Here is a 25667-nt window from a genome sequence, read left to right as displayed (position 1 = left end):
GAGGTTCATTGGGACTTGTTTTGTGATAATTTAAACTATAGTTAGGTGGCGATAGGCTGCAGGTTGTTGGCATGTGATACCATTGACAGGTTATAAATGCATCCCACAGGCTAGCCTAGGTTGTTGTCTATGTTTAAAGGTTTATTTGGTGTTCATCTACCTGGAGATATACGTTTGTTCAACCTACCTGAAGATATACGTTTGTTCGTCCGACTCCGAGTCAACCATTTGCTAACCTATATTAACCAACCATCAAATCTATACTCAAACATTCTCAGAATGTTTGTATAACGATGAATACCATTTATCTCGCTCATTCTTTAAAGTAAATTAAATTTAGGATGACAGATTACACAAAATAACCGTAATAATGTGTATTTCTGCTGGACACTTTCCAAGCTTTGTAAAGCAGTACACACTCCCTACAGAAAGTCCTGTATTTTTCCATCAACTGGCGTAGAATCACGTGACGAGAGCAAAAAAACTAGGCTAATCATTTTTGCATCCGCTGTTACTGCGCCTTCAGCCTATTGAACATATGGACAAGAGTTCTAATCAGTGTGTACAAGACGTAAGTCTTCGTGACAGTGTCATTTAGAATTATATCCCACCTCTGTTATAACCTTACGATATCCACTCACATTTACAATTTTTTTTTTAATCCTCATGCCATGCGTCTAACATGCCCTGTCTGAGAGCAACCACTCCCCTTCGTGGCGAGTGGAAAATTACCAGCTTACAAACGGTGGAAGTGTATGTAGCCTACCAACATCCGAAATGAAGTCACAATGAGGACGTCCTTGACAGACCAGTTATCACTGTATTAAAGACGTACTACATTGAATTTATTTGTCAGCATTGTCGGAACATGTAGTAACCTCTAACGTTTGTTTCATTTTGGCTAAGTCTTTGATAAAGAATTTCACATCACAGAACACTCGTCCGAATGTCATTCAACGGTCCAGAGCCAATGGTAAAGATACTTAACAACTTGTAAGTTAGCAGACTCGCGACACACAATTTAATATCAGTACTGACAGCACAGTTTGCCACTCATGTAAGGGAGACACGAACTCCATTCTGTAGCTTCGGCTGGGAGTCCGCCTTCTTTTTCTGACCACGGGTGGAGCGGTCGCGTGGGCGCCTGAAAGAATTGAAACAAATTGACACTTCTATCCTCCAATAGATGTGGAACAAGGATGGACCATTCGAAGGCCGAGCCAATTGAAAGCAAATATGGGCGTGACGTTAGTCCAAACTTTCCGAGGCGCCATCGGCTGAAAACTAAACCGAGATGGAATCTCCCAGTCTGAACCGGTTTCAACCGGTTATGAGTTTGTTGCTTGAGAGGAGAACAGGCGCAGGCTCACAGTCTCTCAAACCGCCCGCTGCAAAATTTATCTCAGTAAAGATATAATTTATAAATTAAGCTTTATTTTATTTCGTAAAATGCATCGGAGTACGAAGTTACTCAGCTTGCCGTGATTATTGGTGCGAATTCCACATCAGTGGTCATCACCATCCAACAACTAACGTTATCATAGCTATAGTGGAACAGGGGCTGTCTAACGTTAGGGGATAGACAGCCTTTTTTTAGCTGTAGCTAGGTAGCTCATGCTAGCAAACTAGCAAGTATCAAGCAACTGGAATACTGAAGCTAGACAGCTTTTGTAAGTTCGTGGCGTAAAAGCCATCCCTCTTTCAGGCAAAGGCTTGGATTTTTGGTAGGTAACGCTCAGTGCTGTGTTAAAACTTACGGGTTAACCTTAACATTATATCATTTGGGTTTATACGTGGGGACAGTGCTGTAAAATTGTCACTGTTATTTGTTTTACTTCACTTTGGGAATAAAACCAAAGAAGCACAGATTAATCGTAGGTAAGTAACATTAAAAGGTCGAGGGTGTTCTTCGCAGCTAGCTGGCCAGGACTGTAAAGCTAGCTATCTAACGTTACTAGGTATTGCGGGTGTGTGACAGAACTCGTGCTGTGAATGGGTGTCTATGATTTTCATGTTAGCTAGCTAGAAGCAGTTGTGTGAGTCAGGTTTGAATGAACCCATCTGACTTCTTAGTCAGCTAACTGGCTAATTCTCACGATTCTCAATGTCGGATAGGTAATGGAGTATACGTCATGCTGTAAACACATTTAGCATAAAGGCTGTTTCATTGACACCTTGCAACGGTAGCTAACGTTTGGTGGTCAGCTCATTACAATGAACGTTAACGTTAGCCGCTTAGCTAACAGGGTATGATCAGGGTGCTCAGTTCATATTAACATTGCAGGAGAAAGGCACTTTGCCGCTAACGGTAACGGTGGCCAAGTGAGCTGCACATTTTCCACACAACTTTTGTCTAGATAACGTCACTGCAAACGCGACAAACGACTGACAAGAGTCCTACACATAGTTAACGACAACTGCATTGTAGATGTTTTTCTGTTGTTTTTCGAGGTAATGCCGTGTTTATATCTAAGCTGTGTTGCTAGCTAGCCCTCACTTGTCCGACTGTTTGCTTGCTGCGCCAAGCAGCATGTTGGTGGGAGGGGTAACATTGGCGTGGAAACGGGTAGACCCATACAACTTGGGGAAGACAAAGTCAGTGTCATCTCTTTAAATCGCGTGAAGGAGTGACTGCAAGATGCGTTTGTTGGTGTAACTTATGTATTTGTGGACTGTTTCATATTTACATGAAAAGTTATTCAAATTTGTTTTGTCCGCAACTTACATTTTGATAACTTACAAACTGACATGCTACCTTCGCTGTAGGAGCACAGTGTAGTAAGCAGCTCACTCGTGATTTGGAACCTGTGCCTATCTCATCGTTTTGTACTTGACTCGGTGTTTAGCCAACGGCTAACTGTTACAGCACGAAATATTATTCAGACGTAAGTTATCTCCTAACGTTAGCTTTATTGAAATGGTAATAGAGTTGCGTACTGACATACTGGTTACGTTACAAGATATCAAACATGGATTGTAATTCTGCTACCTGCCCAGAGTGTAATTTGAGCAGTTACTCAAACCACTAACGTACCTAGGCCAACAATGAGCTAATCTTGTTTGGAGCAATCATTGCAAAGTTGGTTGGACACTCAAGCTAGGAGTTTAGAAAGTCCACTTCGGCTTTCATAAGGATATAAATTGCTTAACCGATATTACACTCGGCAAAGCATTTGCACTAGTTATTGTGGACGTTGAAATGGGTTTACCATATTGTCTTGGAGCTTTTGTTGGATAGTAAACTAGATATGTCTTTAACCGTGATTAACTTGACAAGTGTGCATATAGCTAGTGTTAATAACAAAACTGCTGTTTTGAGTCGTCTGCAGTTGTATGATAATTGTAAAGGGAGTGATCTGTGAAAATTCTAAATACATTTGTAGACATGGCATGTCACGGGAAGCAAAGACTAGATTTTAGGTTTTCTCGCCTTGTCGATTCTTGGACCGAATGGCATCCGCCTGTACTACCATTTGCAATAATTGCCGCATATAAACAAACCTCCTAGTTGCAGAACTGTTATTCTTCATTCATTGGCTATTGGTTGGGTTTGAAGACGCAAAAAAATCGCGAAGAAAGATTGGGCCACGCCTGTCAGCTGCAGATGTAAACAATGTGACGTCGTTGGACGCGCAGAGGTGCACGTGCTCCTATTGTGGAGATGAACTGAATGTGCCCTGGCATGCATACTCTTTGGTTAAGCACAACCATGTGCTTTCTGGTGTCCCCAGCCAGCTTAGTATTTAGGCCCCCTGTTGTTTACTTTACATGAAAGCATTTTGGTGAAGTCTTTTTTACAAGCTATTTATGTGGGGTAAAAAAGAAGTTGATGGACACTGCACTGAACTCAGAGCAGGTCATTTAAGGCTTGTTGATAGTAGACCTTTATTGTGTGGGGATGGTGTGTGTGTGTGTGTGTGGGGGGGGGGGGGGCACGGTGGATACAGTCAGCTGTTTGGAATTGTGTGCCCAAACTTTCAATTCACATGACTTTGCCTGCTGGATGTTTTCTCTGCCCCCGTAACATCACCTCCCTGTCCTTGCAGAGCTCTATGCCAGCAATTATGACAATGTTAGCCGACCATGCAGCGCGACAGCTGCTGGACTTCAACCAGAAACTGGATATTAACCTGCTGGATAATGTTGTGAATTGTCTCTACCACGGTGTGGGACCCCAGGTAAGAATGGCTCATCCCAATTGTTGACACAGTAGTAGTACACTTTATGACATTGTAATTGTTATGCTGTTGAATGTTAGATGGTTGTTTGACATACCAAAAGAGTTGTTACAAATGATGCACCAACTGAGTAATAACCTCTGAAATTGGGGTCTGTAATAAATGACTAATGTCCGTTACCTGTCTTGGGGATTCTCTTTTCAGCAAAGAATGGCACAGGAGGTGTTGACCCATTTGAAAGAACATCCGGATGCCTGGACCAGAGTAGACACCATCTTGGAGTTCTCGCAGAACATGAACACCAAAGTAAGCCTGGCAACTCGGGTGGAGGAAGGCCATTTCTCTACTTTGAGGAAGTCCTGTCAGATTTCTCGAGCAGAATGTTTCACAGTAGACCTGATCAAGAGCATTAGTTTGGGATCTCTGATCGCCTATCTGTGCTGTGCCCCACGTGTAACCACCTGTTTCCTGCCCTTGATGTGTTTTGAAAAGGGGGGGGGGGGGTCTTTTGTTTTTGTCTCTTGGGTGAAGTGAATCATTTGGAGTGATGGCGCTGGAGTATCTTCAGATAACCCTTTAACAACCCCCCTCTCCTTCTCTAATACACACACACTTGCCAAAATACACATAGAAATGAATAAACTCCTTGCCCTCCCACCCTTTGAGAGCCTCCGTTCTCAACCGAGAAAACTCACAGTCCAAGTTCAAGGCACTGTGTGACGATCCACTGTTTACAGTGAAATACCTCTGCACAGTGGCCAGTCTTTTCGGATAATGCCACGTCCTTTTACCGAACGACTCGGGCTGCGGCCAGTTTCGTCCTCAAACCTCTCTTCACCTGGCAACTGATGGCGGTAAAATGTTCCAGATCAAAGCTTTTGCATCTCCTTGACTAAAAAAAATTGCATTGATTTGGTCTTGATTGGAGTGAGCAAACTGAATGTGACCCGTTTCCATTACTTCACGGTAGCGTCTGTCATGCCAATGATGTTTGTGTGGAAGTTGCAGCCTCTTCAATATTTCAAAGACTTCCTCAAAGTAATGGTAAACCAGTTTGCCTTTTTTTTTGCTTGCCTGTGACATTGCTCTTAACACTTGACAAGTCATTACTAATGTTTGAGTTGATCTATCAACAGTATTTTTTTAAGTTCAAACAAGTAATTTACCCAAAAGTGAGGTCATTAGAGGAACAGAGAAAGCAGAAAAGGTAAACCCTTTTTAAGTTTGTCTAAAGTCTTAATTTTTCTTACTTTTAAAAAAGGAAAGAAAAAAATCAAACAGAAAAAAGTGTTAATAGTAAAGCACCTCCTTAACATTTGGCTCTGAACTATATTTATTTTCTAAATTGCTTTTTCTTTTTTTTTTAAACAGCTTGTATTTTACTTCATTGAAGGTGTTAATATTTGATATTAATCATAATGTTCCATTATTGTTGATTGCTTGTAATAGGAAGAAAAGGGGTGTGTCTTCCTGTGCATCTTGACACAGCTAGGCTTGGGCGGCAGGCCTCCCACAAGGTCTACCCTTTTGATTCCCTTTGACTGAATTCTGTTCATCAATTTTCTATTGCATTTGTTTCATTGGGCTGAGGGAGGGTTCCGGAATCCGCAGCCAGACACTATCTAGACCTCATCACAGCCAAGCGCTAGCAGCAGCTATTTCTCCTGTAGGGATCATTCATGTCTCCCCTGTGTCTGATCTCGCATTCACTGTACTTTCTTCAGCTCCTGACTCTCTTTCTGCTATCCCACCAAACAAACAAACAAACAAACAAACAAACAAGGAAATAATAATGGGGCGGGGCAGAATAAAACATGTCTGTAAGGAAGGAGCTGTTGCTTTTTGTAACTGTTTTCTATGTGCTCCTCCTCCTTTGTCATGTTTATCTTGAACGGAAATTAAAGGTGCAACAGCATGAAGGTTTGGAAGCCTTCAGGTTTTGTAGGTTCTAAGTGGTTTAGCATTAAGGGCAGTCCAACCTTCAAGTTCACCTTTAATAACTACAATAGCTGTGTTGAAAACGTCCCCCCTCTACAACCCTTTACCCCATGGCTTTGAAACATTAACAGCTTGCTGTGCATCTCTTGATTTCTCAGCCCCTCCCCTCCCCCTACCCCTCACCTCTTAAAGATACAGTGAGTAGTTTTGGTTGTCAGAACAAACTCCTAAATAGATCAAATGCTTCTATACTCACAACTCCCTTGTGAAGACCTAATAGAAAGAAGCTTCCTATTCTTGCATTCTATACCTCTTGGTTCTTTGTTTCAGGTCTTTCATGTTTTTAAGTCTCCCTGTAAAATATAAACAAATGCATAAAATATGTGAACAATGACTCAAGATGCACGGTGTGCACAGGAACATTTATCTTTTCCCTGTCCGCTCAGAATAACATCTTCATTTTAGACCTTCCAGCATTTTAAAGTTTTTGCAACAAAAACTACTTACTGCACCTTAAAGTCGATGATCCCTACAGCTGAAATACTGTTGATCCGAATAACACTAGTGACGTTAACAAGTACACTAACTAAAAGTCAGCCTTGCATTTCTGAAAGACAAAACCAGAATGAGAAGCACATCACACTACAGCATTTGAGGGTTGCGAAATTAAACCTGTGGTCTGTCTTGCTGTTCTTACGAGGCACACCAGTTCAAGGTGAAAACAGACATTAAGAATGACTTCCCATATTGTCTTAACTGTTCTGCTATTTATTTATTTATTTATTTATTTATCTATTTATCTATCTATCTATTAATCTTCAGCAAATGAGCTGTGAGGGCGCGGCTATTTGACTTGACCATTTTTTTTGACCCCAGAAAAGAAACCAATGAAAATATGAGGAAAGCAGAGATCATTCCATTCTGGCACTCTGCAGGGGTCAGCAACCTTTTTTTTTCTGTTTTTTTTTCCCTCCTTTTTTGGGCGATATCATTCATTTTGTTGTGCTGCTTGGTAGTGTCTGAAGCAGTGAGCAACTCTGCAGCCAGATGCTATTGGTGAGGCGTAGGCGTTGGCCTGCCTTCCTCCGTCTCCCTCCTCGCTTTGCTGTCTTCACTGTTCTGGTGTGATGCAGGGAATAACAGCAGGACTGCTACAGGGTTTTCATCCAAATAGCGGCTCATAGAGAGCGAGTTGCATATTATTTTAACCCCACTGAAAATCTGCATGAACCTGTCCAAATCAGATTTCTTTTTCTTTTCTTTCTTTTTCTCCCCCCTCATGTTTGTTTTACTTAAAAGGAACATTTGAAAACATTTCAGGCAGGCTCAATTCAGGCCTTTTTCTTTTTTCTTTTTTTTTTTGTAATTATTTTTGGTGGTAAAAGTACACAGCTGTGGTGACATGTTTTGACCTGCTTGGGTAAAACCGATTCCGTTAACGACTCTTTCTCTTTTGGCATTACAGTACTATGCCCTGCAGATTCTGGAAACGGTTATAAAAACAAGATGGAAGATTTTACCACGAAACCAGTGTGAAGGTACGTTTCGTTCAACACTGCCTTGTCATCCATGCACACATCTCTGACCCCAAGGCCAAGAAAAAGGTCAAAGGAGCTTTTATTTTCTAAGCTCACCAATCAAATCGCTTCATAGGAGCAGTTTTTCAATTCCACACATGACACCCCAGTGGACAAAGTCTCCCCCCTAGCTGTTAGCGGGTTTGAGCAAGATGCTGTGCCGACTTTGCCTCCTCGTACAACAGCACTCGAGATCGTAAGACGCTTTTTTCGGTCGCGGCCACATATTCACATTTAACAACCCCCGACGTGCTGTTGCCAAGCTGAACCGTGTTCTCCGCTAAGCATGCTGGTGTGCGTTTCTGCTTGGCTGGGTGCAGTTCCCTCTCCGAAAAGGATTGGATTCAGCACTGTGGCGGCCCTTTACCACTGCAGAAAAAGGCAAGTCAAAGCAAGAACATGCTGTTCGTAGCGGACCTGTTTCCCAAAAGGCATATTGTGAAGGCTGGTTGTTATTGTAAGAGATAAGTTCTAACTTGTGACGCAGAGATCTAAAGGTATACTGAATGCTTTTGACAAGTGCCTTGCATAGGAATGATCATCGGTGATATCTGTTGCAGCTACTGTTCGATATTGTCATTTACAGCTATGCCTTCACCTGATTTAGCTGCGGACAAGACTGCCACAAAAAGCTTTCACATGTGGACTTTTATCACATGTATTTGAAGCCTCTTGTTTAGTTAGTTATTTATCTATGAAGCTTTATTTATTTCGATTATTTATTTGTGTAGTTTTTTTTCCATGAAATAGATTTGAGCATGTCCTTCTCTAATCACTACTGTACCCATATGATGATCCAGTTCTCAGTGTAATATGATCAGCACAGCATTAGACGTCATGGAGTTAAATACTCCAACTATGAACGTTTGTCCCCTGGGGTGTAATTTGGCCAGCTTCTCTGCTCCTCATTCTACCTAAGGCGCTCTGTGTGTGTGTATGTGTGTGCTAGTATATGGTTGATTTTTTTTAAATTTTATTTTATAATTTTTTATGTCAGAATGTGTAATTTATGAAATGAAATAGATTCTTACCCTTTGATTGACAAGCCCAAAGTTGATTGGCTCTCCTTAAAGGTCCCATACTTTGCTGCCCCCTATCTGCCAAATAATGGTATGTCACCAGGCATGCATTGAGGAGAATGAAGTGGTGAACTACACATGCCTCTTTTAATTTAGCATCCCCCCATTTCCTCATGCTTTTCCATCCCTCACAATCCTCAGACTCATGTTATCATAATCATCATCATCAGCAGTAGCAGAGAGAAAGTCTCTAATGGGAAAGTCTCTAATGTTTTAAGTGCACAGAGACTGGAGGGGCACATTTATAATGCTAACAGGATGTATGTGTTCTTTTGAAGAGCTTTTGACTCCAGATTACTAATAGGATTCAGTCGGTACTCTTTTGCACATCCCAACAGCTTAACAAGTAAGAGAAATTGTCAATTGTTCTACATCCATGTTAAGATGCTACCACAATTTTTTTTTTTAAATTAAGAGGATTTAAGGCAGCCCATAGTACGTATGTAATTGTAAGATAAGATGCATTACAGGAGTCTTAATGCTGAATAGCCCTTTGTTTGGCCTCTAATCAAAGCTTTTATTTCATTTTAGGTTAAGAAAGTAAGAAGTCAAAACTAATCATTTCATTATTAAGTCACTTCTTTTTGTTTTCCCCTCCAAGTTATTAGCTTTTTTTCTTTCCATCATTGACCTAAGACTTCCCACTTCTGACCGTAGATGCCTGAGTTTTGTTCAAGTGGCTAACCAATGCAGGGCGACTGGCAAGTATGTCATTTCACCTGTCAGCGTTCTGCCTTGCATCCGGGTCTGTGATTGGTTCTCTACACATTACTGTGGTCATGTGATGATGCTCCTAGCAAATGTGGATAGAGCTAGAACAGTCATCTTCCAAAGGGCAATGTCTCTAAAAGCTTCTTTTTTTTTTTTTTTTTTTCTCCTGTCCTGTTCAAAGGGAATGATGTCATTGATCATTCCCAGTAGTACAATTGGCAAATATCTCTAAACACTTTAAGAAAATAAAAATCATGTATCTATTTCAAGTTTTACAACCAAATCTGGCGCACACTAGTTTACTCACTGAGCTATGCATGGCAAGAAACAATGTAACAAGTTCTCTGAAATGTGCTGGGTTTTTGTTTTTTTATTTTCCTTCAGATATCTTTTATTTATTCCACTGTTATAAACCCTTATGCCCCCCCCAACCCCTCTGTGTCAGGATTGGCTCTGCCTGTGGCCTGTTCTGTCTATAAGCGGACTGTAACGTTCTGTCTTTTTATCTGCTTGTGTGCAGGAATCAAAAAGTATGTTGTCGGTCTGATAATCAAGACGTCATCTGACGCAACAAGTGTTGAGGTGAGTGGTGCAGCTCGGATAGGCCCTATGCATATTGACAGAGTCTGTTTCAGTTTTTCTTTGATTTTTTGGAATTCCTCCTTGTGACACTGTTCTTATGTGACATTGCAGAAAGAGAAGGTATACATAGGAAAGCTGAATATGATCCTGGTGCAGGTAAGGTCTACTTGTCCTACATTTTTGTGATTGATTTGTAAATACTTAAATATTTATAAAAATAAAAAAAAATATATAAAAATAAATGGAAAACATGTCTAATCGATATGATGATTTATTTATCTGTATTCCTGCAGTGGTGTCTGCATTTTAACTATACAGAGTTACAAATTGGAGTGTATTTTCTCTGTGTGTGTGTGCGCACATGTAGATCCTTAAGCAGGAGTGGCCTAAGCATTGGCCCACCTTCATCAGTGACATAGTGGGCGCCAGCCGCACCAGCGAGAGCCTGTGCCAGAACAACATGGTCATCCTGAAGCTGCTGAGCGAGGAGGTGTTCGACTTCTCCAGCGGACAGATGACCCAGGTCAAAGCCAAGCACCTTAAAGACAGGTGAGACACGGAGACCCTGAGACGGCTTTGAGATCAAGCTAAAACGATGGCATCGTGCTAAGTAAACATCAGCCCCTTAAACTTCAGTGTGCTGATGCTCTTCTGAGGTAAAATGAGAATGAGTGCCCCCGCCCAATAGGCTTGGATCAATCTAAAGCCACTCTTGCACTTTATACGTTGTTTTGATTCAGTCAGTGTTGATCAATAGACTAGAATATTCAGAAGTTTACAGGTAGGGCTGTCATATTCAAGTCTGCTGTTATTTTATTATTAACACTCATTTCTTTGTTTTTTTGTTTTTTTCCTCTAGCATGTGTAATGAATTCTCCCAGATTTTCCAGCTCTGCCAGTTTGTCATGGTATGTATCAGACTTTGAGTGTTTGTCTGTCTTTTGTTTCTGCTGTGAGGAAATCAAACATACATTTCATTTTTGGTCTTTGGTGCTCCATAGGAAAACTCCCAGAATGCCCCACTGGTCCACGCCACGTTAGAAACGTTGCTTCGGTTTCTCAACTGGATACCACTTGGCTACATATTTGAAACCAAGCTCATCAGCACGCTTGTATATAAGGTACGTGCTTTAGTTCACCTCAGATGACCCGCCTGTGGTTTCAGTATGCCTAGTTAGGATATTAACGACCGAACGACCGACATGCGTGAGGGTGTTCTGTTACCAGCTGGTCGTAAAAGGCGTGTTGCTCTGCCCCCTTCATCTGTGCAGTTCCTAAACGTGCCCATGTTCCGCAACGTGACGCTGAAGTGCCTGACGGAGATCGCCGGTGTGAGCGTGAGTCAGTATGAGGAGCAGTTTGTCACACTGTTCACACTCACGATGATGCAGCTCAAACAGGTACTGATTCTACCAGTGACATTAATGCAAAATAAACTTGCCAAAGACTGACCGGCTGTCGTTAAAACACAAGATGTCTTGTTTGAATATTTGTTGTTGCCTTGGAATTTTTATGCTTTGCATGTTTTTGACATGCCGTCAGTGTCATATTTTTTTTACCTTGACCTCGAAAGCATTTTTTCCCTCCTCCCATAACAGATGCTTCCTCTGAACACCAACATCCGCCTGGCTTACGCCAACGGCAAGGACGACGAGCAGAACTTCATCCAGAACCTGAGCCTGTTCCTCTGCACCTTCCTCAAGGAGCACGGCCAGCTCATCGAGAAGAGGCTCAACCTGCGGGAGACCCTCATGGAGGTGAGGCTGCCCGGCCTCCAGCTGGCCTCCTACACCCCAAACCAGGCCAGCCAGAGCGGCCAGCCTCTGATTGCTCTCTCCTCTGCCCCCCGCACTTCTCCTCCCACTCTAACCATCTGATTAGCATCGTCACCACCGCGCCAGGGCCTTATCAGTGCCACGCAGGCCCTGCCACCTCTAAGTTGCGAAACAGTTGTGTCAACTTTAAGATAAGCCCTAAACTTGCACGTTTATCTTTCAGCCCATCACATGCTTCTGCTTACACTGCTCCCTAAGCAGCACCTCGGCAGCCTTCTCTCTGATCTGCCCGATCTGTCGTGGTGGAAAACTCTCTCTGTGTGTGTCTGGTGTCACACTGACGTTAGCATAGTCCCCTCAATCTCTCCATTTTTTTGGTCTTCCTTCTCCCAGGCTCTGCACTACATGCTGCTGGTGTCTGAGGTGGAGGAGACGGAAATCTTCAAGATCTGCCTGGAGTACTGGAACCACCTGGCGGCCGAGCTGTACCGCGAGAGCCCCTTCTCTACCTCCACCTCGCCGCTCCTGTCAGGCAGCCAGCACTTCGACGTGCCCCCCAGGAGGCAGCTCTACCTGCCCGTCCTCTCCAAGGTGAGTCGTCCCCCCCCTCAGTCAGCCCCACGCACGGCGCCTGTATAGGTAACCTGAACGGCTACGTGTCTGCCTACCCAAAATCGTCGTCGTCGCCCGCCCCCCCCCCCACCTCCCCATGGTATAATCAACAGCAAGCCCTCAGCTGAAGCAGCTTGCAGATACGCACAGCTAAACACGGAAACTTTATTTTTTTAGAAACCTCCTCCTCCTCCTCTTCCTCCTCCTCCTCCTCCTCCTCATGCACAGTTTCCTCATATCTGCTGAAGTGTTGCCCACTGGATCAGGGAAGGACTCCTCCACTCACACACACCCCCCCCCCCCCCCCCCCCCATTCTCCCCCAGGTGCGAATGCTGATGGTGAGCCGCATGGCCAAGCCTGAGGAGGTGCTGGTGGTGGAGAACGACCAGGGCGAGGTGGTGCGGGAGTTCATGAAGGACACGGACTCCATCAACCTCTACAAGAACATGCGGGAGACGCTTGGTGAGTGTTCTTCTCCGTGACCCAGGAGGCATTTGTTGGTTTGTTTACTTGATATCGTCAGAGCTTAGCCTTTTGTCTATTTATGCTTCCTAGGGCAACAAGCATACAGTCAAATTTCAACTGGCTTTTTAAGCTCAACCTCACCCTTTCAGTATCATGGATTAAAACGATTTTCTTTTTTTCTTTTTTCTTTCTGCTCTGCCCGTCTCCACCCCGTGGTCCTCAGTCTACCTGACTCACTTGGACTACGCAGACACGGAGCGCATCATGACCGAGAAGCTGCACAACCAGGTGAACGGGACGGAGTGGTCCTGGAAGAACCTGAACACGCTCTGCTGGGCCATAGGCTCCATCAGTGGAGCCATGCACGAGGAGGACGAGAAGAGGTTCCTGGTCACTGTGATCAAGGTGGGTGAACACCAAATGGATAAGAATCAATCAATCAATTCAATCGCTTGTGTAGCGGCCGTGGAGATCTCGTGCAGGAGATAGTTTGGTGATACTATAGCCTGCATGGAGAATACCAAAACAAATTCCTAGTATCTGTATACATGGCGAAATAAAGTTGAATTGAATTGAATTGAATTGAATCTTATATAGCGCTTCTCTAAATACTTGAAGTCGCTTTACAGAGTCCAGAGTCCAGTAGTCATTCATACATACACAGTCATACCGGTGGTGGTAAGCTACATCCGTAGCCACAGCTGCCCTGAGGCAGACTGACAGATACGTAGAAGTATGATACGTAAGGTCCAGTTTTTCATCTGAGGTTGTCTGCACTAAGGGGGTTCAGGCTCTGGGCTCTGTAAAGCGCCTTGAGACAATTGTATTGTTATGGCGCTATATAAATAAAATTGAATTGAATTTAGTGCAAAGCATCTACATTAGTTCTGTTCTGATTAATCCTCACAAACTATTTGTATTTTACCCCCCATATCAATCCATATACAACCAATTAGCTGGAACAATTACTGAAAATGATTACTGGTGGCTGAGAATAGAAATAGCAGTTCTGAATTGATGAGTGTTTGCTTGATGTGTTTGTGGTTCAGGACCTCCTGGGACTATGTGAGCAGAAGAGGGGGAAAGACAACAAAGCCATCATCGCCTCCAACATCATGTACATCGTGGGTCAGTACCCACGGTTCCTGCGTGCCCACTGGAAGTTTCTCAAGACTGTTGTCAACAAGCTGTTCGAGTTCATGCACGGTGAGTGATTGGCAGTAGGCTATCTACTACAGTTTAGCACGGACGTCTCGGCATGTCCTCATACAAAGTTATTTGCCAACAGGGTTGGTACACCTTCACATTCTTGTGTACTGTGGTATGCTTATGAGCCTCAATGTTTTGCAGAGACCCACGATGGCGTGCAAGACATGGCGTGCGACACCTTCATCAAGATCGCCCAGAAGTGCCGGCGACACTTTGTCCAGGTGCAGGTGGGCGAGGTGATGCCCTTCATCGACGAGATCCTCAACAACATCAACACCATCATCTGTGACCTCCAGCCCCAGCAGGTAAGGCCTGCACTTCCTGATTTCTGCCTCTAAGCCCACCTTCTAGACACACCTAATGCCAGTCGGACCTGAGATTGTCATAGAGTAGCTGTTGTATTATCGTCTTATGCTCTGCATTATGTATATATTGTATACATCATATGTATGTATGATCCTAGAAGTGGTTCCTCTGCTTAAAAGGTCCGCCACATTCTCTCAGTAGCACACAGTCATAGCTGTCTTTTGCCCCATCATGATCTTATGTTGATTTTGCCAATATGTTAACTTTGTCAAATTATTGATTGGGTGCTTCTGCATTCTAGCAATACACCAGCTCCTTTGACAGCAGAGTTGTATGATCTGTGGGAAGACATAGAAGTGTATTTATTGCCTTTGTGTGAAGCGAAGAACAAATGCTCTCCACCCTGGCCTCATGGGCCCCCACAGTAGTGTGGTCTAAGACTGGGAGCAACTTCGCCGTAGTAAACTGGCTCTGGTCATTTTCAGGGGCTTACAGGCAGGAAATTGGCTGAAATGAGCTGCTGGCCTCAGGGTTGAGCAGAGAATCAGCAGTTGTATCTCGGGCGGCGTCGTTTATTTGTTTGCACTCTGCCTTTGTTTCCCCTATCGGGACCTGTATAATGAACACAACTGCTTTCTTTTCCTGTACCTCTCTTCTCTTCTCTTCTCTCTCTCTCTCTCTCTCTCTCTCTCTCTCTCTCTCTCTCTCTCTCTCTCTCTCTCTTCTGGTCGTTATTCCAGGTGCACACGTTCTACGAGGCGGTGGGCTACATGATCGGAGCGCAGACGGACCAGGCCGTGCAGGAGCACCTGATAGAGAAGTACATGCTGCTCCCCAACCAGGTGTGGGACAGCATCATCCAGCAGGCCACCAAGGTAAGACACACACACACACACACACACACACACACACGTTGATAGGTGAAAATTCACCCTAGTTACCTCAGGACTCCGGAGCTGCATATAAGTATATTTATTAGACAGACAACAATTGCAATCGGGCTCACTCCCAGCACAAGGCTGAAAGTGAAGCAATGATAAACACATCGCACAAGGTTTATATAGACAGAAGTTGAGCGTTCAGCAGAGAAAACCACGTGGTGGATTTCTCACGTCCGAGGCAAGGATGGAAGTTTTGCAAGGTTAGAAGAAGCACAGTTCGACCCTTCTTATCACTTCTGGTCTAAACATGCTCTTGTACATATGCAGACTAAGTGGCACCTAATATTCCAAGTTACACACACGCAGAAACACAGAAAAGCCATGTTCCTGCTTACATAAGTACATGATTCATATAAGGTAATTAATAATACAAGGCACTTGATTATTATATTCTTAAGTCATTAACAGTGTTTGGAAATGATCTCCATCAGTCCCTCCTTTTATCCGTTTCAATGGATAATTCAAAATCACCACTCTGAGCTTCATCACATGGATTTTCGGAACAGAGATCATTACTGAGCATTATTTCATCTCATCATAAGTCAATCATCATTTTTCACATCACACATTTGTATACTTTGCATTTGTAGGCCAACATAGTGGGTGTCGAGAGTGTGTGTGTGTGTGTGTGTGTGTGTGTGTGTGTGTGTGTGTGTGTCATTAGCTCGCCTAGGCTTCAGATAACATTCAAACAAGGCCTCTTTGCTGTGTCCTTGAAGGCCCTGTTCCCCATCAGGCATTCTGCAGATCACATCGGCTGTTGAATATTACTGGGCAGGAAAATGTAAACAGTCTCTTTGTGGAAAGTGTGTTTGGGCAGTCTGGTTTTCCCATCACCACGGATGATCTTTAGGTAGGCCCCATCGCGGACATTTGACCAAGACCGGTGCCTGTTGTGATCAATATGTTAACAGTACCAAAATGTAGAGCAGTACGGTTATTATCAAATGTTTCACACATTGTTTCATTTTTCCCTTGTAACTCCCCATGACTTCACAGAGATAGGACCACCCTGCCCTCCCAGTATCCACTAGGCTCTTTTACCCCACTGGACAGTGTAGTTTTCTTCACCAGGTTTGAGACGAAAAATTGTCTAACGCAAAGAATCCCCTTTGTAGCTGGACTTCTGTCACAGTGGCCTTGGAGAACTGTAGAGGAGGACAGCTCCTATCCTCTGTCTCTTTCTAAGGAAGGCTTACTCGTTTACAATGTTAGATGTATCCAGGTGGCTCTCCGCTATTTTGACTGTGGTAGATGTTGACAGTAGCACTTTGTATGGTCTGTCCCACTTGGGCGAATGGCAGTGTTTTCTTTTGAGGCTGTTGATTATTACCCAATCTCCTGGCCCAACCTTGGTTTCAGCCTCACAGGTTCCTGCGGAGCACAGAGAGTTCTGAGAGCATTTTGCTAATTCACATTTTTGCCATATATTCTGCAAATGTATATTCAATCTCTTAGTCTGTTTCAGCAAATGGTTTGAGAGTTTAGGCAGTGTAGATTCTTCCATACATCATTTCAAACAGTGATAACAACATGCATGCTTAATTTCACTAATTTCACTCTTGGATTCTCAATTTGCTTTTAACTCAATAAAATCAATAATGAATGATTTAAACATCTTTCTCATCAAATTTAAATAAGAAGTACAAATATATGCTTACTATCCCCACTTATTGGGGCATGTTTTCAACATGGCTCAATATTGCAGCATATCTTTTAGTATTATGAGATCTAATTCTTCAATTGTGTATGTGTCAGATGGTTGTTGCAGTCCGGCCTGGTTGGTGGCCTTGTCTGCTTTGTGGTTTTCCAATGAAACCGGGTCTTTTGCATGTGTGTGTGTCAGATGGTTGTTGCAGTCCGGCCTGGTTGGTGGCCTTGTCTGCTTTGTGGTTTTCAAATGAAACCGGGTCTTTTGCATGTGTGTGTGTGTCAGATGGTTGTTGCAGTTCAAAGTGCTTTACATAAAATCAATAAAAGCAAGCAGCAAGAGCAATACATGGAGTAAAATAATGGTCAACATCGTATCAGAACTTGATGTTCCGATAGGCTTCTTGGATTACTAAAATCATGATAAAAGGAATAAAAGTAATAAAACCCTTCTGCCTGGTCTTAAGCTCAGTCGGAACCATAGTGCTGCTTCATAGACTCCGTCTTACCCTGTTAAATATTTTCCCTAGCTATGTCTCCCCGCCCACAGGCCACCCTTCCTTGTATACCCTTCTATCAGAGGCCTTCTCGTCTTCTTCCACCGAACGCGCTTCAGGGCTTCGGGAGAGACACTAGCTCTCCTTTACAGGCTTAAGGAAGGTGACTGCGCCCAGGGGACTAGAACATTCGTTAGGGAAATATCTCTGAGAATAACATGTGATATATTGAAGCCACAATATGGTTTCCGACAGTGCCATGGTACCCTTAAAACAGTTTTACAGAGAAATAGTCCAGATAAAATTAATAAAATGCTTCGGTAAAAACCATAAAGTTAGTCTCAACCCCAAGAAAAACTATACTAGCGTGCACGCACAACAAACAAACAATATACTCACTAACAGCTCGGAGTCCAACCCCTATAGTCTAATTCAATTCCTTCACTCTCGGCTCTCCTCGCTGGCAGGCCCTGGCCTCCTTCCAATTCAAGTTGGAGGTCTTTAGAAAAACGGAGTCTCATAGAAATATTTTCCCTAGCTATGTTTCCACGCCCAGAGGCCACCCTTCCTTCTATACCCTTCCTTCAGAGGCCTTCTCGTCTTCTTCCACCGAACGCGCTTCGGGGCTTCGGGAGAGACACTAGCTCTCCTTTACAGGCTTAAGGAAGGTGACTGCCCTAAATTTGTTAGGGAAATATATGTGACTCTTCCGTACGGTTTAGGTCCTGATGATTAGCCCAGCATGGAGAGTCGATGAGGTTGTTGGAATCCCGGTCACGAGCCCCCAATTATGATAGGTAAAAATTCACCCTAGTTACCTCAGGACTCCGGAGCTGCATATAAGTATATTTATTAGACAGACAACAATTGCAATCGGGCTCACTCCCAGCACAAGGCTGAAAGTGAAGCAATGATAAATACATTGCACAAGGTTTATATAGACAGAAGTTGAGCGTTCAGCAGAGAAAACCACGTGATGGATTTCTCACGTCCGAGGCAAGGATGGAAGTTTTGCAAGGTTAGAAGAAGCACAGTTCGACCCTTCTTATCACTTCTGGTCTAAACATGCTCTTGTACATATGCAGACTAAGTGGCACCTAATATTCCAAGTTACACACACTCAGAAACACAGAAAAGCCATGTTCCTGCTTACATAAGTACATGATTCATATAAGGTAATTAATAATACAAGGCACTTGATTATTATATTCTTAAGTCATTAACAGTGTTTTGAAATTATCTCCATCACACGTCTATACTCATCCTTTGCTCCGGGGCTGGGTGTGTGTCTGGAGGGAGGTCAGCATCCATATCTTCAAATGTAGACCTAAGTGCACAAATCCTCCCCCCGGCATTCTTTAAAGCAAATATTGAGTTTTGCTCTATCTAATATTAATACATGAATATTTTTAACCTGGATTATATGTACTGTAGCTCAACATGAACTTATTATTGATTTATTTTGGACAGATTTTTGTTTTAATGGGGAAAAGCAGTGTAAACAAGCTGTTAATAGTATGAAAGTGGCATAACTAACCTCCCCCTGTCCACTTCCTGTCCCCTCCACCCCACCCCCACCCCCTGCTCAGAACGTGGACATCCTGAAGGACCCAGAGACCCGTGAAGCAGCTGGGCAGCATCCTGAAGACCAACGTGCGGGCCTGCAAGGCCGTGGGCCACCCCTTCGTCATCCAGCTGGGGCGCATCTACCTGGACATGCTCAACGTCTACAAGTGCCTGAGCGAGAACATCTCTGCTGCCATCCAGACCAATGGTGTGTGTCTCTGTGTGTGTGTGTCTCTGTCTCTGTGTCTGTGTCTGTGCGCCTGTGTGTGTGCGCTCAAACATCCTACCCTGCACAGTTTGCATCCAATGGGATTGACATCGCATCTACTGTTTTTTAACTCCTGTGTGTGGAAGTCAGATCCGTTTTGTGCCATGCGTGTGTTTTGTGAGAATACCTCTTGTGAGCTTGTGTGCTACTAATGACAATAAGCCAGGTCTGCATTCAGTACTGACTACATGGTGCTATAAATAGGATGACAAGTTGAGGAAATGTAAAAGTGTAATGATGATCCTGAAATGACAGGCATCCCACTGAGAATTTAACAACCGTATATCAGCATCTTAAATCCAGCTGTCATGGAGAGGTGTTTGTGTGTCTGTCGTGTGTGTGCGTCGTGTGTCTGTCATGTGTCTGTCGTGCGTCGTGTGTGTTGTGTGTCTGTCGTGTGTGTGTGTGTGTGTGTACTCTCTAACCAGTGTCCATCCTTCTTCCTGTGCCACAGGTGAGATGGTGACTAAGCAGCCTCTGATCAGGAGCATGAGGACAGTGAAGCGGGAGACGCTAAAGCTAATTTCTGGCTGGGTCAGCCGCTCCAACGACCCACAGATGGTGAGCTTGACCCGGCCCGACCCGGCCCACACCCTCTCAGTGCACCAACGCTGTGTGGGCACGCCTGCTCTCTCTCCCCCGGGATGCACTCGCCCAGAGTAATCAGTGACAGGAATTTCAGTACAGTAGTTTGAAGAGACCGATTTAGTGTCAGCATTAAGAAACGTACTTCACAGCCAAAGCTATTTTAGGCGTTTCTGCAAGTGCAGTTTGAGTAGCTGTTGGAGGTAATAGCTGTATTTCCACTGAGAGTTAACTAGAAAGCTTTTGTATACTTGTTAGTTCTTTTTTTTAGATGTAAGTTTTATTTCTTCTTGTGTCGGGGGCAAAATAACCTTGAGTGAGACCTAGGAATGTATATACTGAGGTGTGTTCCCAGGGTGCACCTGGCTGTAACCTCCTGTCTGAGATTAGTCTAGTTGTGACACGACACAAGCAGTCGTACGTCTGGTGCCTGCCACTGATCCTGTCTAATCCCCGTGTGTTTGTTTCTGTGTGCGTGTGTGCGTGTGTGCGTGTGTGTGTGTGTGTGTGTGTGTGTGTGTGCAGGTGGGGGAGAACTTTGTTCCTCCACTTCTGGATGCCGTGCTTATCGATTACCAGCGGAATGTTCCGGCTGCCAGGGAACCTGAGGTGCTCAGCACCATGGCAACCATCGTAAACAAACTTGGCGGGCACATCACCACGGAAATCCCACAGATTTTTGATGCCGTCTTCGAGTGCACTCTGAACATGATCAACAAGGTGACACGCTCTGGACCTCATACTGCCCTAAATAGATTAGTTCACCAGGTGTGCTTATTCGGCTCTCCGTGCCACGGGCGCCATTCAGTCCGAGGTAGCGGCCATGTGTCAGATCCCCAAGGTCGTTAAAACAAGGCCTTTCTCCTCCGCTGTCTACAACAGGACTCTCTCTCTCCCCCCAATTAACAAGCTCTGCTGCTGCTGTCAAGTGTAGATGACCGGGATCCTCACTCTTCCTCTCCCCTCTGTCTGTCTGTCTGTCTGTCTCTGTGTAGGACTTTGAGGAATACCCCGAGCACAGGACGCACTTCTTCTACCTGCTCCAGGCAGTGAATTCCCACTGCTTCCCAGCATTCCTGGCCATCCCGCCAGCCCAGTTCAAGCTGGTGCTGGACTCCATCATCTGGGCCTTCAAGCACACCATGAGGAATGTGGCCGACACGGGTGAGCCCCCCCCCCCCCCCCCCCACACCCTCCCCATCCACACATCCCCCCGTTCCCCCTCCCCTCCCCATACTCCCCCTCCCTGGTTTAAAAGGCAAAAGTAGGATGCTAGAATCTGAACGATATGCACGATAACTGAAGTGAAGTATATGTCTAGGGATTTTAGTTGGTTGCAGAGTTGAGTGTTTAGTCAGTGAGAGTGTCACTGCATACAATTTATGTGATTTTAAAATGCAGAAGTTGTCAGTTTCAATCTAAGTCGGGTGCTTCAGCTTTTACCAAAAATCGAATGACACAATATGAAAAAAAAAAAGTGTGGAGTGTCTGACCCTGGCTGTGCTTCCCCTCGGCCTGCTCTGCTGCAGGTCTGCAGATCCTCTACACGCTCCTGCAGAACGTGGCGCAGGAAGAGGCCGCGGCGCAGAGCTTCTACCAGACCTACTTCTGTGACATCCTGCAGCACATCTTCTCCGTTGTCACGGATACGTCGCATACTGCCGGTGAGTGTGCGAGTGTACGAGTGTGCATGTTTGTTTGTGTATGACTGCTGGTTTGCGGGAACTTGTGCAGGGATCAGGGCTGTTTATGTAGTTTGTTTGTGGTTTTGCCCCCCCCCCCCCCCCCCCCCCCCCCCCGGTAGTTGCACTGGGCCTAAATTCATTTGGCCGCCCGGAGTGACTTTGGCTCAGAGTGTGTAACAAAATGAGTGAAAGCAAGCGTTGGTGTTTCTGGCAGGTCTGACGATGCATGCCTCCATCCTGGCGTACATGTTCAACCTGGTGGAGGAGGGCAAGATCAACACCGCCCTCAATCCCTCCAGCCCAGTCAACAACCAGGGCTTCATCCAGGAGTATGTGGCCAACCTGCTCAAGACGGCCTTCCCCCACCTGCAGGAGTAAGCCAGCCCCACACACACACACATACACACACACACACACAAAGAAACCATGCACCTGAGCAAATTGTGCAATGGTTTATGTTCTTCTTCTCATTTCCCCCCCTCCCCTCTCTCTCTCTCTGACAGTGCCCAAGTCAAGGTGTTTGTAACAGGCCTCTTCAGCTTAAACCAGGACATCCCAGCCTTCAAGGAACACCTGAGGGACTTCCTGGTGCAGATTAAGGTGAGATGCTACTATGGCCGCCCAAGGCAGAAGTGCCATCACTCCACTGGCCACAGCAGGACAAACATTTGTATCCAGGCTTTGATAGCAGAGAGACTAAATGTTACTAAATCTGTGTTACCGTTGACCCAGGTTGCCATAGTGGGTTTTTTTTTCTCCTATAAATACAAAGGGAAAGAACGGTTACAATGTTACTAAATCTGTGTTGCTGTTGACCCAGGCTGCCGTAGAGGTTTTTTTTTTTTTTTCTCCTCCTATAAATACAAAGCGCAGCACTGGTCCAGGGTTTCCCATGAGCTGCATACGGGTGTGGGATCAGAGGGGGGGGGGGGTACGCCTGAATGCGAGCAGCCTGTGAACAAGTGTGTGTGTGTGTGTGTGTGTGTCTCTCTGAGGGTCACTGAGTACAGATTTACTGTCAGGGAGAGTGCAGTGGGACAGGATTTAGTGGGCCAGAAGTCAGGCTGTGTGTGTGTGTGTGTGTGTGTGTGTGTGTGCGCTCCAGTTTATGGGTGCACTATGTAATCCTGCCTGTGTGTGTTGGAGAGGGGTACAGTAGGATTAATTTGTAACTGGGCCTGGGTGTGTATCTGCGTGTCTGCATGTGTGGAGTGGGGGTCTGACAGATTTCTGGCAGGGGGGCGGCAGTAGAACTGGAGCCTCTGACATGCTTCAGCTTTAAGCCAGGGCAGCTCACTCACACTTTTTTTTTTTTTTTTTTGTCGTCGTCGTTGTCGCTCTCTTTCTCCCTCTGTCTCCCATGTCTCTCTTCCCATCTGTCCAACTTCCTTTCCAATTCCCTTTCTGTCTCCCTTCCTCCTCCTGATCATTCCTGCTCTCTCTCTCTCTCTATCCCCCCCCCCGCCCATCTCTCCTCGTCTCCCCGGGCTGCAGGAGTTTGCAGGCGAGGACACCACAGACCTGTTCCTGGAGGAGCGGGAGGCGTCGCTCAGACAGGCCCAGGAGGAGAAGCACAAGCTTCAGATGTCTGTGCCCGGCATCCTCAACCCCCACGAGATCCCCGAGGAGATGTGTGACTGAGCTCTCTCTCACTCTCACACACACACACACACACACACACACACACACACATGCACAAACGAATCAGTCTCACCCACACTCAAACACACACTCACACTCACACTCACACACCTACAACTGTACATAAGGACACAAATGATAAACTAGAATACACACCACCGAGAGCCGAGTGCGGAGGTGGCACACCTTCCCTGGGCAGTGTGTGTGTGTGTGTGTGTGTGTGTGTGTGTGTGTGTGTGTGTGTGTATATGTATGTATGTATGTATGTATGTGTGTGTGTACATGCTCTTGGAAGGTTGCGTGCGTGCACACGCGTGTGTGTGTGTGTGTGTGTGTGTGGTTAGCCTGTCTTGCGGAGAGGTGAGGTTAGCACTCTGGTGGTTGTCGACCAAAACAATGCCAATATGTAAATGCTAGTCACCCAGTGGCCCTTTTTACATAGTATGCGTTTTATATGGAGACCTCTGTGTAATATCTTTGCATTGTTCATTCAAGCATACAGTTGGACATACCTTATCTATGAGCTGCATGAGGTTGTAAGATTTAGACATTTTAAACTTTTGGTTTTGTTTGGATTTGTTTGCCCTAACAACTCACTGCCCCCTCCCTTATTTGTATTTGTTATATATATATATATGAGAGGCAGCAGGACATCCCTTGTTTTCGTTTTCGTTTTGTTTTGTTTTCTTTCTTTTGTGCAAAGGTGTGTGTCTCCAGTCATCTGCAGAATTCCTCCAAGTCCCCCATGATGTTGCCGACAGGAAGTGATGTCAGTATTTAGGAGGGAGTGAGCCTAAACTCTGTCCCGTGGCCCTCTGTAGCTGCCGGTGACGAGAGAATGTGATTATGAATGAAGGTCTGGAAGATGCTGCTTTTTCTTCCCTCTCCCCTCTTCTCGTCTCCGTGGTCTTCCTCCTCTTTAGTGGTGTCAGGGTCGTGTTTGTTACGCGCTTTCTCTAGGCACTTCTTTGCTGAGGTTGGAGGAGTGTTTCGATTATGTGCATATCATCCCAATTGTATAGCATCGGTCATACCATGGGAACATAAGGTTATTGTCCTTTTTTTTTCTTCTTTTTTTTTTTCTTTGGTAGGTGTGTGCGTGTGTGCTGTCGCTTTGCCGACATCAAGTTTCTGTTCTCCTCAATGAGGATTGTTGCTCATTTGTGAGCCTTCATTAAATCGAAGTATAAGAAAGTGGTTCAGAAATATTTATGGGTTAATGTAGGTTACCTCTTTATAACAACTCATGTTAACTCAGCTTTTTTCAGAATGAATTGTACTAATTTTCATTGTTTACCATGCGGTAGTGCTTCAAGACACTACTTAGAGCAAAATAAAACTCGGTTTACATTTAATTTTGTATTTTTGCATTTTCGTTTTTATCTTTAAATTGTTCAAATTAAAAATTGCTTTTATCCAGAGAGGAAAAAATGTAATTGCCAACAATCTAATTAGGCAAGGAATGTATAAATCAAACACCAATGGCTAGTGGCAGTCAGTCCCCTTCTCTAAGTGTTACATTTGTTGTGAGACTTTTTGAACTGATTAAAGTTGAAAGAATTTTATAATCACGTCTCTGGATTACTTTTATTTCACAGAGAGCACTTTGTATTGGTTGAAAGTGTTGCGTCAACGTTATGGTTGCCTATGGCAGACGTGTGCCTGGCACAATGCTATGAAATGGCTCCAGCAGTGCAAAGAGATGCTACTGATTTGGTAAGAGGTATGTTGATGTGAAATAACTTAAACTAAAGTGGGCTTTGGATGCTGGACATAAAGTACAGAGGCAAATGTCTGCTCCAAAGTTGAAATGAACTGTAGTTCATATTTTCTGTGTAGAAATGTGACTAGTATAACATTGCTGTGATTATTACACTGTCACTGCATCTGAAGATTCCATTCCATGATTTTAATACCCTTAATTAGGGTAGGTGAAAAGGCGCTACAGTTGGTACCCGGAAGAGGATACACAGCAAAGCCAGATTCTGGCCGTGTTTTTTCACTGTGGTGTCTCCATCCCTTATCCCTACATGCAAGGTTCTCAGTTCCCACGCCTAACTATCATTATGTAGTAATAAAGTTAATCTGCAGTGGTCTTAAAAGACACCGGGACCGTTAAATCTCCATTACAATATTAATTTTGTCATTTAAATTGTAGCTTAGTCAAGTTCTTTTTGGATAATTAATTGGGACCGTGATCTGCTGCTGCAGATGCCATACATCTTTATTAATTACATTATTTCTAATGAAATTCATTCATGAAACGTATTCGCGTGCACTGAACGTGTAACTACAACGCACGGGTAAGGGAAGTTGATTTGTCCACTGGTGGTGTCCGTTTCAGAAACTTTCACATGCCTTGGTTATTCCTGTGGCAATGTTCCATTTTCGCTCGCCCAGG

At 44.5% G+C, this 25667-nt stretch overlaps 1 protein-coding gene across 1 annotated transcript; it reads left to right on the top strand.

Annotated features, from left to right (window-relative positions):
- The first annotated feature begins 1322 nt into the window (after positions 1-1322).
- On the top strand, positions 1323-24834 carry xpo1b (exportin 1 (CRM1 homolog, yeast) b). The gene is given in 26 exon segments (XM_031578701.2): positions 1323-1724; positions 4047-4178; positions 4383-4484; positions 7582-7654; positions 10004-10065; positions 10177-10221; positions 10433-10614; positions 10925-10973; positions 11067-11186; positions 11337-11465; positions 11664-11822; positions 12234-12431; positions 12777-12915; positions 13142-13323; positions 13968-14124; positions 14269-14432; positions 15174-15308; positions 19111-19140; positions 19142-19295; positions 19810-19916; positions 20466-20660; positions 20936-21104; positions 21470-21604; positions 21840-21999; positions 22129-22225; positions 23120-24834. Coding segments are annotated over 25 exon segments (3216 nt in total). The 5' UTR covers positions 1323-1724; positions 4047-4052; the 3' UTR covers positions 23267-24834.
- The last annotated feature ends 833 nt before the right edge of the window (positions 24835-25667 follow it).

Source organism: Clupea harengus, chromosome 13 (genome assembly GCF_900700415.2).
Source record: "Clupea harengus chromosome 13, Ch_v2.0.2, whole genome shotgun sequence".
Classification (NCBI taxonomy): domain Eukaryota; kingdom Metazoa; phylum Chordata; class Actinopteri; order Clupeiformes; family Clupeidae; genus Clupea; species Clupea harengus.
Note: the sequence above shows the minus strand (reverse complement) of the source record. Positions and strands in the feature narration are given on the sequence as shown.